General features: G+C 49.2%; 2 protein-coding genes across 3 annotated transcripts in view; both read right to left on the reverse strand.

Moving 5' to 3' along the window:
- Positions 1-6,912: 6,912 nt before the first annotated feature.
- Positions 6,913-9,622, reverse strand: LOC144610849 (ribonuclease P protein subunit p25-like protein). Of its 2 annotated transcripts, none has more exons than XM_078429820.1 (2): positions 9,359-9,622; positions 6,913-7,640 (listed from the first exon to the last, which is right to left on the reverse strand). In XM_078429820.1, the coding sequence occupies exon 2, from the start codon at positions 7,570-7,572 to the stop codon at positions 6,988-6,990; it is 585 nt and encodes a 194-aa protein (XP_078285946.1). In that variant the 5' UTR covers positions 7,573-7,640; positions 9,359-9,622; the 3' UTR covers positions 6,913-6,987. The 2 variants fall into 2 exon arrangements, with proteins under 2 accessions (XP_078285946.1, XP_078285945.1); XM_078429819.1 differs by having other exon boundaries at positions 9,209-9,621.
- Positions 9,402-13,368, reverse strand: part of LOC144610860 (AT-rich interactive domain-containing protein 3B-like) — a 179,372-nt gene continuing 175,405 nt past the window's right edge. Inside the window, exons 5-6 of the mRNA XM_078429829.1 lie at positions 11,711-11,730; positions 9,402-9,581 (exon numbers count right to left, since the gene is read on the reverse strand). Coding sequence (XP_078285955.1) covers positions 9,402-9,581; positions 11,711-11,730 — 200 coding nt within the window. The remainder of the gene's footprint in view (positions 9,582-11,710; positions 11,731-13,368) is intronic.

The raw sequence follows: 13,368 nt of genomic DNA on the forward strand, positions 1-13,368 counted from the left end.
ACCAGCGTTGCTGAATGAATAAACTCCGATTAAGATTTCACTGTTTAGTTAAGTTTATTATTGTCACGTGTACTGAGGTACAGTGAAAACCTTTTGTTGCTTTCTATCCAGTCAGGAGAAAGACAATACATGATTACAATCTAGTCCTTTACCGCATACAGATACATGATAAGGGAATAACGTTTAGTGCAAGGTAAAGCCAGCAAAGTCCGACCAAGGATAGTCCGAGCGTCACCAAAGAGGTTGATAGTAGTTCAGCACTGCTCTCTGGTTGTGGTAGGATGGTTCAGTTGCCTGATAACAGCTGGGAAGAAACTGTCCCTGAATCTGGAGATGTGCGTTTTCACACCTCTATATCTTTTGCCCGATGGGAGAGGGGAGAAGAGGGAGTGGCCGGGGTGCAAATGGACATCAAAGTTCAAAATTACAGGCAGTTTGTTAGAAAATCAGAACGTAGATGAAACTCATTTCAATACACATCCCAAATGTGTGAGATTTACAGAATAGGGCAAAAAGTAACTTAGTCTTGACAGAAGACATTTGATTAAATAATTGACTGGGTGTGTATTCAATCAAGAAAACAAGAGGATAATTTGTCATTATATAAACTGCATGGTGAAATATTGAGTCTTTGCTCAAATTCACTGGATGTGACACAGGCGAAGAAAGCCTTGGGTGTTTCTCAAGCAAAAGAAGGGAAAACATTGTCAGAGAGAATCTTGATGGAGGAGGGATTGCAAAGAGGAAAGAAGGTATATCAGAGAGGATTCTCTTGAACTTCTACAGGTGTCCAATAGACAATAGGTGCAGGAGGAGGCCATTCGGCCCTTCGAGCCAGCACCGCCATTCAATGTGATCATGGCTGATCATTCTCAATCAGTACCCCGTTCCTGCCTTCTCCCCATACCCCCTGACTCCGCTATCTTTAAGAGCTCTATCTAGCTCTCTCTTGAATGCATTCAGAGAATTGGCCTCCACTGCCGTCTGAGGCAGAGAATTCCACAGATTTCCTCATCTCAGTTCTAAATGCCCTACCCCTTATTCTCAAACTGTGGCCCCTTGTTCTGGACTCCCCCAACATTGGGAACAAGTTTCCTGCCTCTAACGTGTCCAACCCCTTAATAATCTTATACATTTCGATATGATCTCCTCTCATCCTTCTAAATTCCAGTGTATACAAGCCTAGTCGCTCCAGTCTTTCAACATATGATAGTCCCGCCATTCCGGGAATTAACCTAGTAAACCGACGCTGCACGCCCTCAATAGCAAGAATATCCTTCCTCAATGATCATATTGACTGGTTGCATCATGGCCCAATTAAACTTTGTTCGATTGTGGACACTGCCCGGTCCTTCGTTTGTTCTGACCTCCCCACCATTGAAGGGATTTACCGGTGTCACTGCCTCAAAAAGGCAGCCAGCATCATCAGAGACCCACACCACCCAGGCCACACACATTTTTCACCCTTGCCATCGGGTAGAAGGTACAGGAGCTTGAAAACTGTGACATCCAGGTTCATGAACAGCTTCTTCCTTGCAGCAATCAGGCTATTAAACACTGCAACCTCAAATAAGCCCTGAACTACATGGACTATTATTGTTATTATTGCACTATTATTGTCTTTTTTATGCATGCATGTGTGTATTGTGATATCATGAGAGGTGGAGTCATAGAGGGGAGATACATTTCCTCCCAGTGGATGCAACAAGGACTACAAACCATCATGGCTGCCAGCAAAAGACTACAAAACCCATAGTCAGCTGGGCTGCCTGCCCTGCTGACACTGATTGCTGCTGACACTGATTGCTGCTGACACTGATTGCTGCTGACACTGATTGCTGCTGACACTGATTGCTGCTGACACTGATTGCTGCTGACACTGATTGCTGCTGACACTGATTGCTGCTGACACTGATTGCTGCTGACACTGATTGCTGTCCAGCTGAACCAGATGAGTTGATTGCCTCAGTGAGAGAGCTAAAAGGGAAGGAGGGTATTTAACAAAGACTGGAGCAGACGGGGAGAGAAGCAGTCGTTGTCTCTTTGTTAAATACCCTGCATCCCTTCCCTTTTAGCTCTCTCACTGAGGCAATCAGCTCATCGGTGTTTGAGTTATATTTTGTAAGAAGGCAGCAAGCTACAGTTTTGATTTCACTACCTGTTTTGGTTTTGTGTACCTGTCTGCAAACAATTAAGTTTACCTGTTTTTGTAAAAGACTAAATATATGGAATTTAAGTTGGAAAACAAGAACTTTTCTGTCTTCATTTCCGGCACCCACACCTCCCAACCTTCAAGAGAAAAGCTCCCGACCTCTCAAGACATTACAGTACACATTATATTTATATATATATATATATATATATATATATATATATATATATGTGTGAGTATGTGTCTATATACACACACTGAACATTTTTTTTTCTTGTTTATTACATTGTTTATGGTGTATTATGTTTGCTGCATGTAAGAATTTCATTGTTCTATTTGGGACACATGACAATAAAACACTCTTGACTCTTGAATATTGTATTTTCAGATACGTGAACTAAATGATTATTGAACAACAAAAGCTTTTCACTGTACCTCGGTACACGTGACAATAATTGAAACTGAAAGAGGAAGGTAGGTTTTACTTTATGGCTTATTGAAAGGTTTCTGTGCAAATCCAGTGTTATTTGTCCACTTGAATTACAAAGTGGCATCGATATCACTTCCTTGTCAAACACAAAGTGAATAGTGAAAGGCCTGGATAGAATGAATGTAGAGAGGATGTTTCCACTAGTGGTAGAATCTAGGACCAAAGGGCATGGCCTCAGAATAAAAGGACGTACCTTTAAGAAGGAGATGAGGAGGAATTTCTTTAGTCAGAGGGTGGTGAATCTGTGGAATTCATTGCCACAGACAGCCGTGGAGGACAAGTCAATGGAATATTTTTAAGGCGGAGATAGATAGATTCTTGATTAGTACGGGTGTCAGGGGTTATAGAAACATAAAAACATAGAAAATAGGTGCAGGAGTAGGCCATTCGGCCCTTCGAGCCTGCACCGCCATTCAATATGATCATGGCTGATCATCCAACTCAGTATCCCGTACCTGCCTTCTCTCCATACCCCCCTGATCCCTTTAGCCACAAGGGCCACATCTAACTCCCACTTAAATATAGCCAATGAACTGGCCTCAACTACCTTCTGTAGCAGAGAATTCCACAGATTCACCACTCTCTGTGTGAAAAAAAACTTTCTCATCTCGGTCCTAAAAGACTTCCCCCTTATCCTTAAGCTGTGACCCCTTGTTCTGGACTTCCCCAACATCGGGAACAATCTTCCTGCATCTAGCCTGTCCAACCCCTTAAGAATTTTGTACGTTTCTATAACATCCCCCCTCAATCTTCTAAATTCCAGCGAGTACAAGCCGAGTCTATCCAGTCTTTCTTCATATGAAAGTCCTGCCATCCCAGGAATCAATCTGGTGAACCTTCTCTGTGCTCCCTCAATGGCAAGAATGTCTTTCCTCAGATTAGGAGACCAAAACTGTACGCAATACTCCAGGTGTGGTCTCACCAATGCTCTGTACAACTGGGGAGAAGGGAGGAGAATGGGGTTTAGAGGGAAAGATAGATCAGCCATGATTGGATGGCGGAGTAGACTTGATGGGCCAAATGGCCTAATTCAGCTCCTGGGACTTTTGACCACCAGGTTCAAGAACAGTTTCTTCCCATGGGCTCTTGAACAGTGCACAACACTAACCTCAGCAACAATGATCTTCTCTGGACTCTGTGTTTGGTTACACTACAGACTTTGGTTTTGCACTTATTATTGTTGTCTAGTATTACCTTTAGTGTATTATCAATTATGATATATTGTGCTTGGTAGTGTTTACCAGCCTGCTAAGCTGCGGCAAATAGGAATTTAATTGTTCCCTTACTGGTACAGATGGTAATTAAACCCCCCTAGGCTCTCAGACACAAAACCTGGTCTGTCTTTTTGCATATCTCTTTCATTAATTTGTTTTATGTACCTTCTCATATCTCTCAGTCCCCTCTCCCCTGAGTCTCAGTCCGTAGAAGGGTCTCTACCCGAAACGTTACCTATTCCATTTCTCCAGAGAGGGGAGGGGAGTGGAAGAGAGGGAGGGGGGGGGGGGAGAGGAGAGGAGTGGAAGGAGAGGTCAGAGGGGAGAGGAAAGATGAGAGGGGAGGTGGCAGGGGAGGGGAGAGGATGGAGGAGAACGAAGTAGCGGGGGGAGTGGAAGAGGAGGGGAAGGGAGGGGAGGGGACGGGGAGGAGAGGGGAGAGGGGACAGGGAGGAGAGGGGACAGGGAGGAGAGGGGAGAGGGGACAGGGAGGAGAGGGGACAGGGAGGAGAGGGGAGAGGGGACAGGGAGGAGAGGGGACAGGGAGGAGAGGGGAGAGGGGACAGGGAGGAGAGGGGAGAGGAGTGGGAGGGGAGTGGAAGAGGAGGAGAGGGGACGGGGAGGAGAGGGGAGAGGAGTGGGAGGGGAGTGGGAGGGGAGTGGGAGGGGAGGGGAGAGGGGAGGGGAAAGATGAGAGGGGAGGTGGCAGGGGAGGGGAGAGGATGGAGGAGAAGGAAGGAGTGGGGAGAAGGGAGGAGAGGGGATGGGGGAGAGGGGAGGGGAGTGGAGTGGAACGGGAGGGGAGAGGGGAGAGGGGAGGGGAAAGGAGAGGAGGGGAGAGGAGAGGAGAGGGGAGGAGAGATGCTGCCTGTCCTGCTGAGTTACTCCAGCATTTTGCGTCTGTCTTTGGTGTAAACCAGCATCTGCAGTTCCTTGTGCACCTCACCTTCCCATTCAAAGACACCTGATTCTGAGTCCTACCGAAACCAGTGACCAGCTCCTTGCTGTGGCGTGCTGACAACACGGTGGCTGAAACATGAACACGACCACACCGCCAACACAAGTTCGAATCCCACTGCAGCCATTAGGAAAACTTCAACCAACATAATTCAGATTGATTAGATTTAGAGATACAGCGCGGAAACAGGCCCTTCGGCCCACCGGGTCCGCGCCGCCCAGCGATCCCCGCACATTAACACTATCCTACACGCACCAGGGACAATTTTTACATTTTAACCAGTCAATTAACCTACATACCTGTACTTCTTTGGAGTGTGGGAGGAAACCGAAGATCTCGGAGAAAACCCACGCAGGTCATGGGGAGAACGTACAAACTCCGTACAGACGGAGGTATTGGTATCAGCACATGGTATTGGAGGTAGGGTACTGACATGGATAGAAAGTTGGTTGACAGACAGAAAGCAAAGAGTGGGGATAAATGAGTCCCTTTCAGAATGGCAGGCAGTGACTAGTGGGGTACCGCAAGGCTCGGTGTTGGGACCGCAGCTATTTACAATATACATCAATGACTTGGATGAAGGGATTAAAAGTACCATTAGCAAATTTGCCGAAGATACAAAGCTAGGTGGCAGTGTGAACTGTGAGGAAGATGCTATGAGGTTGCAGGGTGACTTGGACAGGTTGTGTGAGTGGGCGGATGCATGGCAGATGCAGTTTAATGTGGATAAGTGTGAGGTTATCCACTTTGGTGGTAAGAATAGGAAGGCAGATTATTATTTGAATGGTGTCAAGTTAGGAAAAGGGGACGTACAACGTGATCTGGGTGTCTTAGTGCATCAGTCACTGAAAGGAAGCATGCAGGTACAGCAGGCAGTGAAGAAAGCCAATGGAATGTTGGCCTTCATAACAAGAGGAGTTGAGTATAGGAGCAAAGAGGTCCTTCTGCAGTTGTACAGGGCCCTGGTGAGACCGCACCTGGAGTACTGTGTGCAGTTTTGGTCTCCAAATTTGAGGAAGGATATTCTTGCTATTGAGGGCGTGCAGCGTAGGTTTACTAGGTTAATTCCCGGAATGGCGGGACTGTCATATGTTGAAAGACTGGAGCGACTAGGCTTGTATACACTGGAATTTAGAAGGATGAGAGGGGATCTTATCGAAACGTATAAGATTATTAAGGGGTTGGACACGTTAGAGGCAGGAAACACGCAAACATACATGCACATAAATACATGTAGGCACACAAATACACACACCAAAACACACATTTAAACACACACACACACACACACACACACACTCTTGAACACACAAACACACTGGAACACACACTCACACACACACACATTAGCGCACACACACTAACACACACACACACACATTAACACACCCACACATACTAACACAAACACTCACACACATTAACACACCCACACACACACACATATTAACACACACTCATACTAACACACACACACACACACACACACACACACACACACACACACACACACACACACACACACACACACACACACACACACACACATACACTAACACACACTCACATTAACACACACACACACTAATGCACACGCACACTCTAACACTAACACACACACTTTTGAACACACAAACACATTGAAACACACACATTAGCACACACACACTAACACACACATTAGCACACACACACTAACACACACACAATCTTGAACACACAAACACACTGAAACACACACATTAGCACACACACTCTAACACGCACACACTAACACACACACTTTTGAACACACAAACACACTGAAACACACACATTAGCACACACACACTAACACACACTCACACACACATTAACACACACACACACACTCACACACACACTCACACTAACACACACACATTAACACACACACACAATCTTGAACACACAAACACACTGAAACGCACACATTAATACATACATTAACACACACACACACACACACTAGCACACACACAATCTTGAACACACAAACACATTGAAACGTACACACTAACACACACTCTTAAACACACACTAAAATACAGACACACGAGCACAGAGCCTTGACGTTGCAGATTGATGCGTTTAATGTTTACAAACTGTTCTGTAAAGTTATATGATCTTCGTAGTTATGTGATGCTTGCAGGAGTCACTGCTGGTAGTCCTGTGGGTCAGTGTAGTTGGAGGATGGGGCTAGTGGAAGCTCTGCCCTGGTGATTTTTGTGACTATTCCGTGCGCCCCGCAGCAGAGCTGGCGCTTGGTTCCTCTGGCTGTGGGGGTGGGCTCCATCTCGCCCCCCTCTGCATCTTGGACCCAGAGCCCATGGGCGGAGTCAGGGGCCTGGTAGCCGCTGTCAGTCGGGTCCAGGGGCTCCTTGGACAGGAGGATGTAGATGGCCGGGACGTTTCTCAGCAGTGTGAGAGGGGGGACATCCTCTCCGGCCCCCGGAGGGTGGACATCCTCTCTCAGGGGCTTGTAGCGTAGCCTGGTGACCTGGTAGAGACCACCGATGCGTCTCTTCATGATCTCCACGCAGGTGATGGTCTTGGTGACCGCCCGGCCCGACCCGCTGAAGACCATGTGGCTGGTGGCCTGCAGCTCCATCCTGCCGATGGCGAAGCCCATCAGGTTCCTGATCTTGCTGCCTTCCTTCACCCTCATCTCCACCACGTCCAGCGGCAGGTTGTGGAAAGGCAAGGGGCTCTCCTCCTCGCCCTTGCTGGGGTCCTCCATGGGTGCAGGAGAGGAAAACCCGAAGCTGCACACGCAGAAAGCTGCAGCAACTCAACCCTGGGGCATCTCTGGAGAGAAGGAACGGAGATAAGAGACCCTTCTTCACTTGGTCTTCTCACTCGGTCATGGTCTTGGTCTTGGTCATGGTCTTGGTCATGGTCATTCATGGTCATGGTCATGGTCTTGGCATGGTCTTGTCTTGGTCTTGGTCTTGGTCATGGTCATGGTCATGGTCATTCATGGTCATGGTCTTGGTCATTCATGGTCTTGGTCATGGTCATTCATGGTCATGGTCATGGTCTTTGGTCTTGGTCATGGTCCTGGTCATGGTCATTCATGGTCATGGTCATGGTCATGGTCATGGTCATGGTCCATGGTCATGGTCATGGTCATGGTCATCGGTCTTGGTCTTGGTCTTGGTCTTGGTCTTGGTCATGGTCATTCATGGTCATGGTCTTGGTCATTCATGTCTTGGTCATGTTCATTCATGGTCATGGTCAGGTCTGGTCATGGTCATGGTCTTGGTCATGGTCATGGTCTTGGTCATTCATGGTCTTGGTCATGGTCATTCATGGTCTTGGTCATGGTCAATTTATGGTCATGGTCATGGTCTTGGTCATGGTCCTTGGTCATGGTCTTGGTCATGGCCATGGTCATATTCATGGTCATATTCATGGTCATGGTCTTGGTCATGGTCTTGGTCATGGTCATTCCATGGGTCATGGTCAATCATGGTCATGGTCATTAAGCGGTTTATTAAGGGGTCATTAAGAAGATTATTAAGGGGTTGGACACGTTAGAGCGAGGAAACATGTTCCCAATGTTGGGGGAGTCCAGAACCAGGGGCCACAGTTTAAGAATAAGGGGTAGGCCATTTAGAACGGAGATGAGGAAAACTGTTTCAGTCAGAGAGTTGTGAATCTGTGGAATTCTCTGCCTCAGAAGGCAGTGGATGCCAATTCTCTGAATGCATTCAAGACAGAGCTAGATAGAGCTCTTAAGGATAGCGGAGTCAGGGGTATGGGGAGAAGGCAGGAACGGGGTACTGATTGAGAATGATCAGCCATGATCACATTGAATGGTGGTGCTGGCTCGAAGGGCCGAATGGCCTCCTCCTGCACCTATTGTCTATTGTCATGGTCTTGGTCTTGGTCTTGGTCATGGTCTTGGTCGTGGTCTTGTCGTGGTCTTGTCGTGGTCTTGGTCATGGTCATTCATGGTCATTCATGGTCATGGTCATGGTCATTCATGGTCATGGTCATTCATGGTCCATTCATGGTCTTGGTCATGGTCTGGGTCGTGGTCTTGGTCGTGGTCTTGGTCATGGTCATTCATGGTCATGGTCATGGTCATTCATGGTCATGGGTCATTCATGGTCATGGTCTTGGTCATGGTCTTGGTCTTGGTCATGGTCTTGGTCTTGGTCTTGGTCTTGGTCTTGGTCTTGGTCTTGGTCGTGGTCTTGGTCATGGTCATTGATGGTCATTGATGGTCATGGTCATTGATGGTCATGGTCATTCATGGTCATGGTCATTCATGGTCATGGTCACTCCCCCCCAAATCTTTGCCTCCTCCCCCCCCCCTCTCTCCAAGGGCAAACCCCCCCCCCCCCCCAACAACTTCTTTCCTCCCCTACCTTCACCGGTCTTCACGAAGGGACCCCCATCTCTCCCTCGCCGACGTGGGGGTGAAGTTTTGCAAGGATTTAAACCCAATTTGGGGAGGGAAGGGGGAAGAGTTGCAACGCAAACGCTGGGCGCAGGCAGCAAAGACCAGTGCGTCCTACCTCCTTTAAGTGCTAATGCACCCTCCAATCGCCCCTGCCCTCTCTAACCCCGGCCAGCCATGGACATGGACATGTTGGGCTCCCCGGTCTCTACTCCATCCAGCGGCACACGGAGTGGTTGGTGCCTCTCCCGGCTTCGTGCTCCCAGTCGCTCCTCTCCTCTCCTCTGGTTTGGTCGTGCCCTCTGCTGGCGTCTCTCTCTCGCTCTCTCTCCTCTCGCTCTCTAAAGAGCAGAGGCAATGAGCTGCGAATCAATCGCTGAAGCTGCTTCTCTCTCTCCTCCCTCTCCTCTTCCCCCTCCTCTCCCCCCCTCCTCTCCCTCCCCTTCCTCCCTCCCCCTCCCTCTCTCCCCTTCTCACTCTCTCCCCCTCTCTCTCTCCCCTCTCCCCCCTTCCTCTCTCTCCCCCTCCTCTCCCCCTCTCTCTCTCCCCTCCTCTTCCCTCTCTCTCCCCTTCTCACTTCTCTCTCCCCCCTCCTCTCTCCCCCCTCACTCTCTCCCCTCACTCCTCTCCCCTCCTCTCTTCCCTTCTCACTCTCTCCCCCTCCTCTCTCCCCCCCCCTCACTCTCTCCCCTCACTCCTCTCCCCTCCTCTCTCCCCTTCTCACTCTCTCTCCCCCTCCTCTCTCCCCCCTCCTCACTCTCTCTCCCCCTCCTCTCTCCCCCCTCCTCACTCTCTCCCCTCACTCCTCTCCCCTCCTCTCTCCCCTTCTCACTCTCTCTCCCCCCTCCTCTCTCTCTCCCCTCTCCCCCTCTTCTTTCCCCTCTCCGCTCCCCCTCCTGCCCTCCTCTCCTCTCCCCCTCTTCTCTCCTCACACTCCCCTCCTCTCTCCATCTCCCCCCCTCTCCCCTCACTCTCTCCCCTCCTCACTCTCCCTCCCTCTCCCTCTCCTCTCTCCCCCCCCTCCTCACTCTCTCCCCTCCTCACTCTCCCCTCTCCCTCCCTCTCACTCTCCCCCCTCCTCCCTCACTCTCCCACTCCCCCTCCTCTTCCCCCTCCTCTCTCCCCCCTCACTCCCTCCCCTCACTCTCTCCCCCCTACTCCTTTCCCCCTCACTCTCTCCCCTCCCCCTCGCTCTCTCCTCTCCTCTCTCCCCCCCCCTCTCTCTTCCCTCTGCACTCTCACCCTTGCTCTCCCACTCTTCTCTCCTCTCTCCCCCTCCTTCCCTCCTCCCTCCCCTCCTCACTCTCCCCTCCTCCCCTCCCCCTCCTCCCTCCTCTCCTCCATCCCTCCCCCCCTCCCCTTCAAACTCCCACAGCTACTCCAATGCAAATGAATGCGGACCACCATTTAACCCCTTCAGCACCAGACTCATCTTCATTCCCCCCCACCGCCTTTTTTCACAATGAGACCCACAAACTAAACTGTAGCCCGATTATTTCCTACAGCCCAGTGTAACTGATGTAATCCAGAAGCAGACCACAGAGTCTCTAGCCCAGATGAACTGAGTAACGGAGGACAGAGCTTACGGTGAAGGGGAAAAGATTTAACAGGAATCCGAGGGGTAACCTTTTAATAGACAATAGACAATAGGTGCAGGAGGAGGCATTCGGCCCTTCGAGCCAGCACCAACATTCAATGTGATCATGGCTGATCATTCTCAATCAGTACCCCGTTCCTGCCTTCTCCCCAATACCCCTGACTCCGCTATCCTTAAGAGCTCTATCTAGCTCTCTCTTGAATGCATTCAGAGGATTGGCCTCCACTGCCTTCTGAGGCAGAGAATTCCACAGATTCACAACTCTCTGACTGAAAAAGTTTTCCTCATCTCCGTTCTAAATGGCCTACCCCTTATTCTTAAACTGAGGCCCCTTGTTCTGGACTCCCCCAACTTTGGGAACATGTTTCCTGCCTCTAACGTGTCCAACCCCTTAATAATCTTATACGTTTCGATAAGATCTCCTCTCATCCTTCTAAATTCCCAGTGTATACAAGCCTAGTCGCTCCAGTCTTTCAACATATGATATTCCCGCCATTCTGGGAATTAACCTTTTCAAACAAAGGGTGGTGGGTGTATGGAACAAACTGCCAGAGGAGGTAGTTGAGGCTGGGACTATCCCAACATTTAAGAAACAGTTAGACAGGTACATGGATAGGACAGGTTTGGAGGGATATGGACCAAACGCAAGCAGGAGGGACTAGTGTAGCTGGGAAATGTTGGCCGGTATGGGCAAGGTGGGCTGAAGGGCCTGTTTCCACGCTGTGTCACTCTACGACTCTATCAACACCAAAAACCGAGGGTTCCGGTTTCATGGCAATCATAAATATGATTTGATGACAATCTATTTTATACGGTTTTATGACAATCACAATGAGAGGTTGCTGAGTTGGTGTTGGAAAGGCTCACACTAACTGTGAGCCAGTGCTGGTAATCTGTAGCGTGACAAACACATTACATGGGTCATGACTCCAGTTATGATTCAAATGGACAACGCGAGAAACAACAAAATGAGTGATGCTTGGAGCAAATGAGTCCAAGGAAATCGAGACAAATAGCAGAAGAATTACAGCATAGATGATCAATTAAAGAGGTAAAAAAGCGCAGGGAAGGTTTACGAGCATGTTCATAAGGTCATACGTGATAAGAGCAGAATCTACTCTGCCATTCAATCATCGCTGATCTATCTCTCCCTCCTAACCCCATTCCCCTGCCTTCACCCCATAACCTCTGACCCCCGTAACAAATCAAGAATCTATCTATCTCTGCCTGTAGAAGGAAAGAGGTCCTTCTGCAGTTGTACACGGCCCTAGTGAGACCGCACCTGGAGTACTGTGTGCAGTTGTATAGGGCCCTAGTGAGACCGCACCTGGAGTACTGTGTGCAGTTGTACAGGGCCCTAGTGAGACCGCACCTGGAGTACTGTGTGCAGTTGTACAGGGCCCTAGTGAGACCGCACCTGGAGTACTGTGTGCAGTTGTACAGGGCCCTAGTGAGACCGCACCTGGAGTACTGTGTGCAGTTGTACAGGGCCCTAGTGAGACCGCACCTGGAGTACTGTGTGCAGTTGTACAGGGCCCGAGTGAGACCGCACCTGGAGTACTGTGTGCAGTTGTACAGGGCTCTAGTGAGACCACACCTGGAGTACTGTGTGCAGTTGTACAGGGCCCGAGTTAGACCGCACCTGGAGTACTGTGTGCAGTTTTGGTCTCCAAATTTGAGGAAGGATATTCTTGCTATTGAGGGCGTGCAGCGTAGGTTCACTAGGTTAATTCCCGGCATGGCGGGACTGTCGTATGTTGAAAGACTGGAGCGACTGGGCTTGTATACACTGGAATTTAGAAGGATGAGAGGAGATCTTATTGAAACGTTTAAGATTATTAAGGGGTTGGACACGCGAGAGGCAGGAAACATGCTCCCAATGTTGGGGGAGTCCAGAACCAGGGGCCACAGTTTAAGAATAAGGGGTAGGCCATTTAGAACGGAGATGAAAAAAAACTTTTTCAGTCAGAGAGTTGTAAATCTGTGGAATTCTTTGCCTCAGAAAGCAGTGGAGACCAATTCTCTGGATGCATTCAAGAGAGAGCTAGATAGGTGCAGGAGTAGGGCATTCGGCCCATCGAGCCAGCACCGCCATTCAATGTGATCATGGTTGATCATCCACAATCAGTACCTTAATGCTCTTAATGATAATGGAGTCAGGGGGTATGGGGAGAGAGCAGGAACGGGGTACTGATTGTGGATGATCAGCCATGATCACATTGAATGGCGGCGCTGGCTCGAAGGGCCGAATGGCCTACTCCTGCACCTTTTGTCTATTGTCTATTACAAATGTTGCCAGGACTCAAGAGCCAGGGCTATGGGGAGAGACTGGATAAGCCAGGGCTTTATTCTTTGGAGTGCAGAAGGCTGCGGAGTAATCTGATGAAGGTGTATAAAATCTTGAGGGGTGAAGGTGGGGCGAATCCATTAAAGTATTTTTACCCTGAGTAGGGGAATCAAAAACCAGTGGACACAGGTTATGGTCAGAGGAGAATCATTTAATGGGAACCTTAGGGGCAACGTTTTCACAC

The sequence above is a fragment of the Rhinoraja longicauda genome, chromosome 38, assembly GCF_053455715.1.
Source record: "Rhinoraja longicauda isolate Sanriku21f chromosome 38, sRhiLon1.1, whole genome shotgun sequence".
NCBI classification, from domain to species: Eukaryota; Metazoa; Chordata; class Chondrichthyes; order Rajiformes; family Arhynchobatidae; genus Rhinoraja; species Rhinoraja longicauda.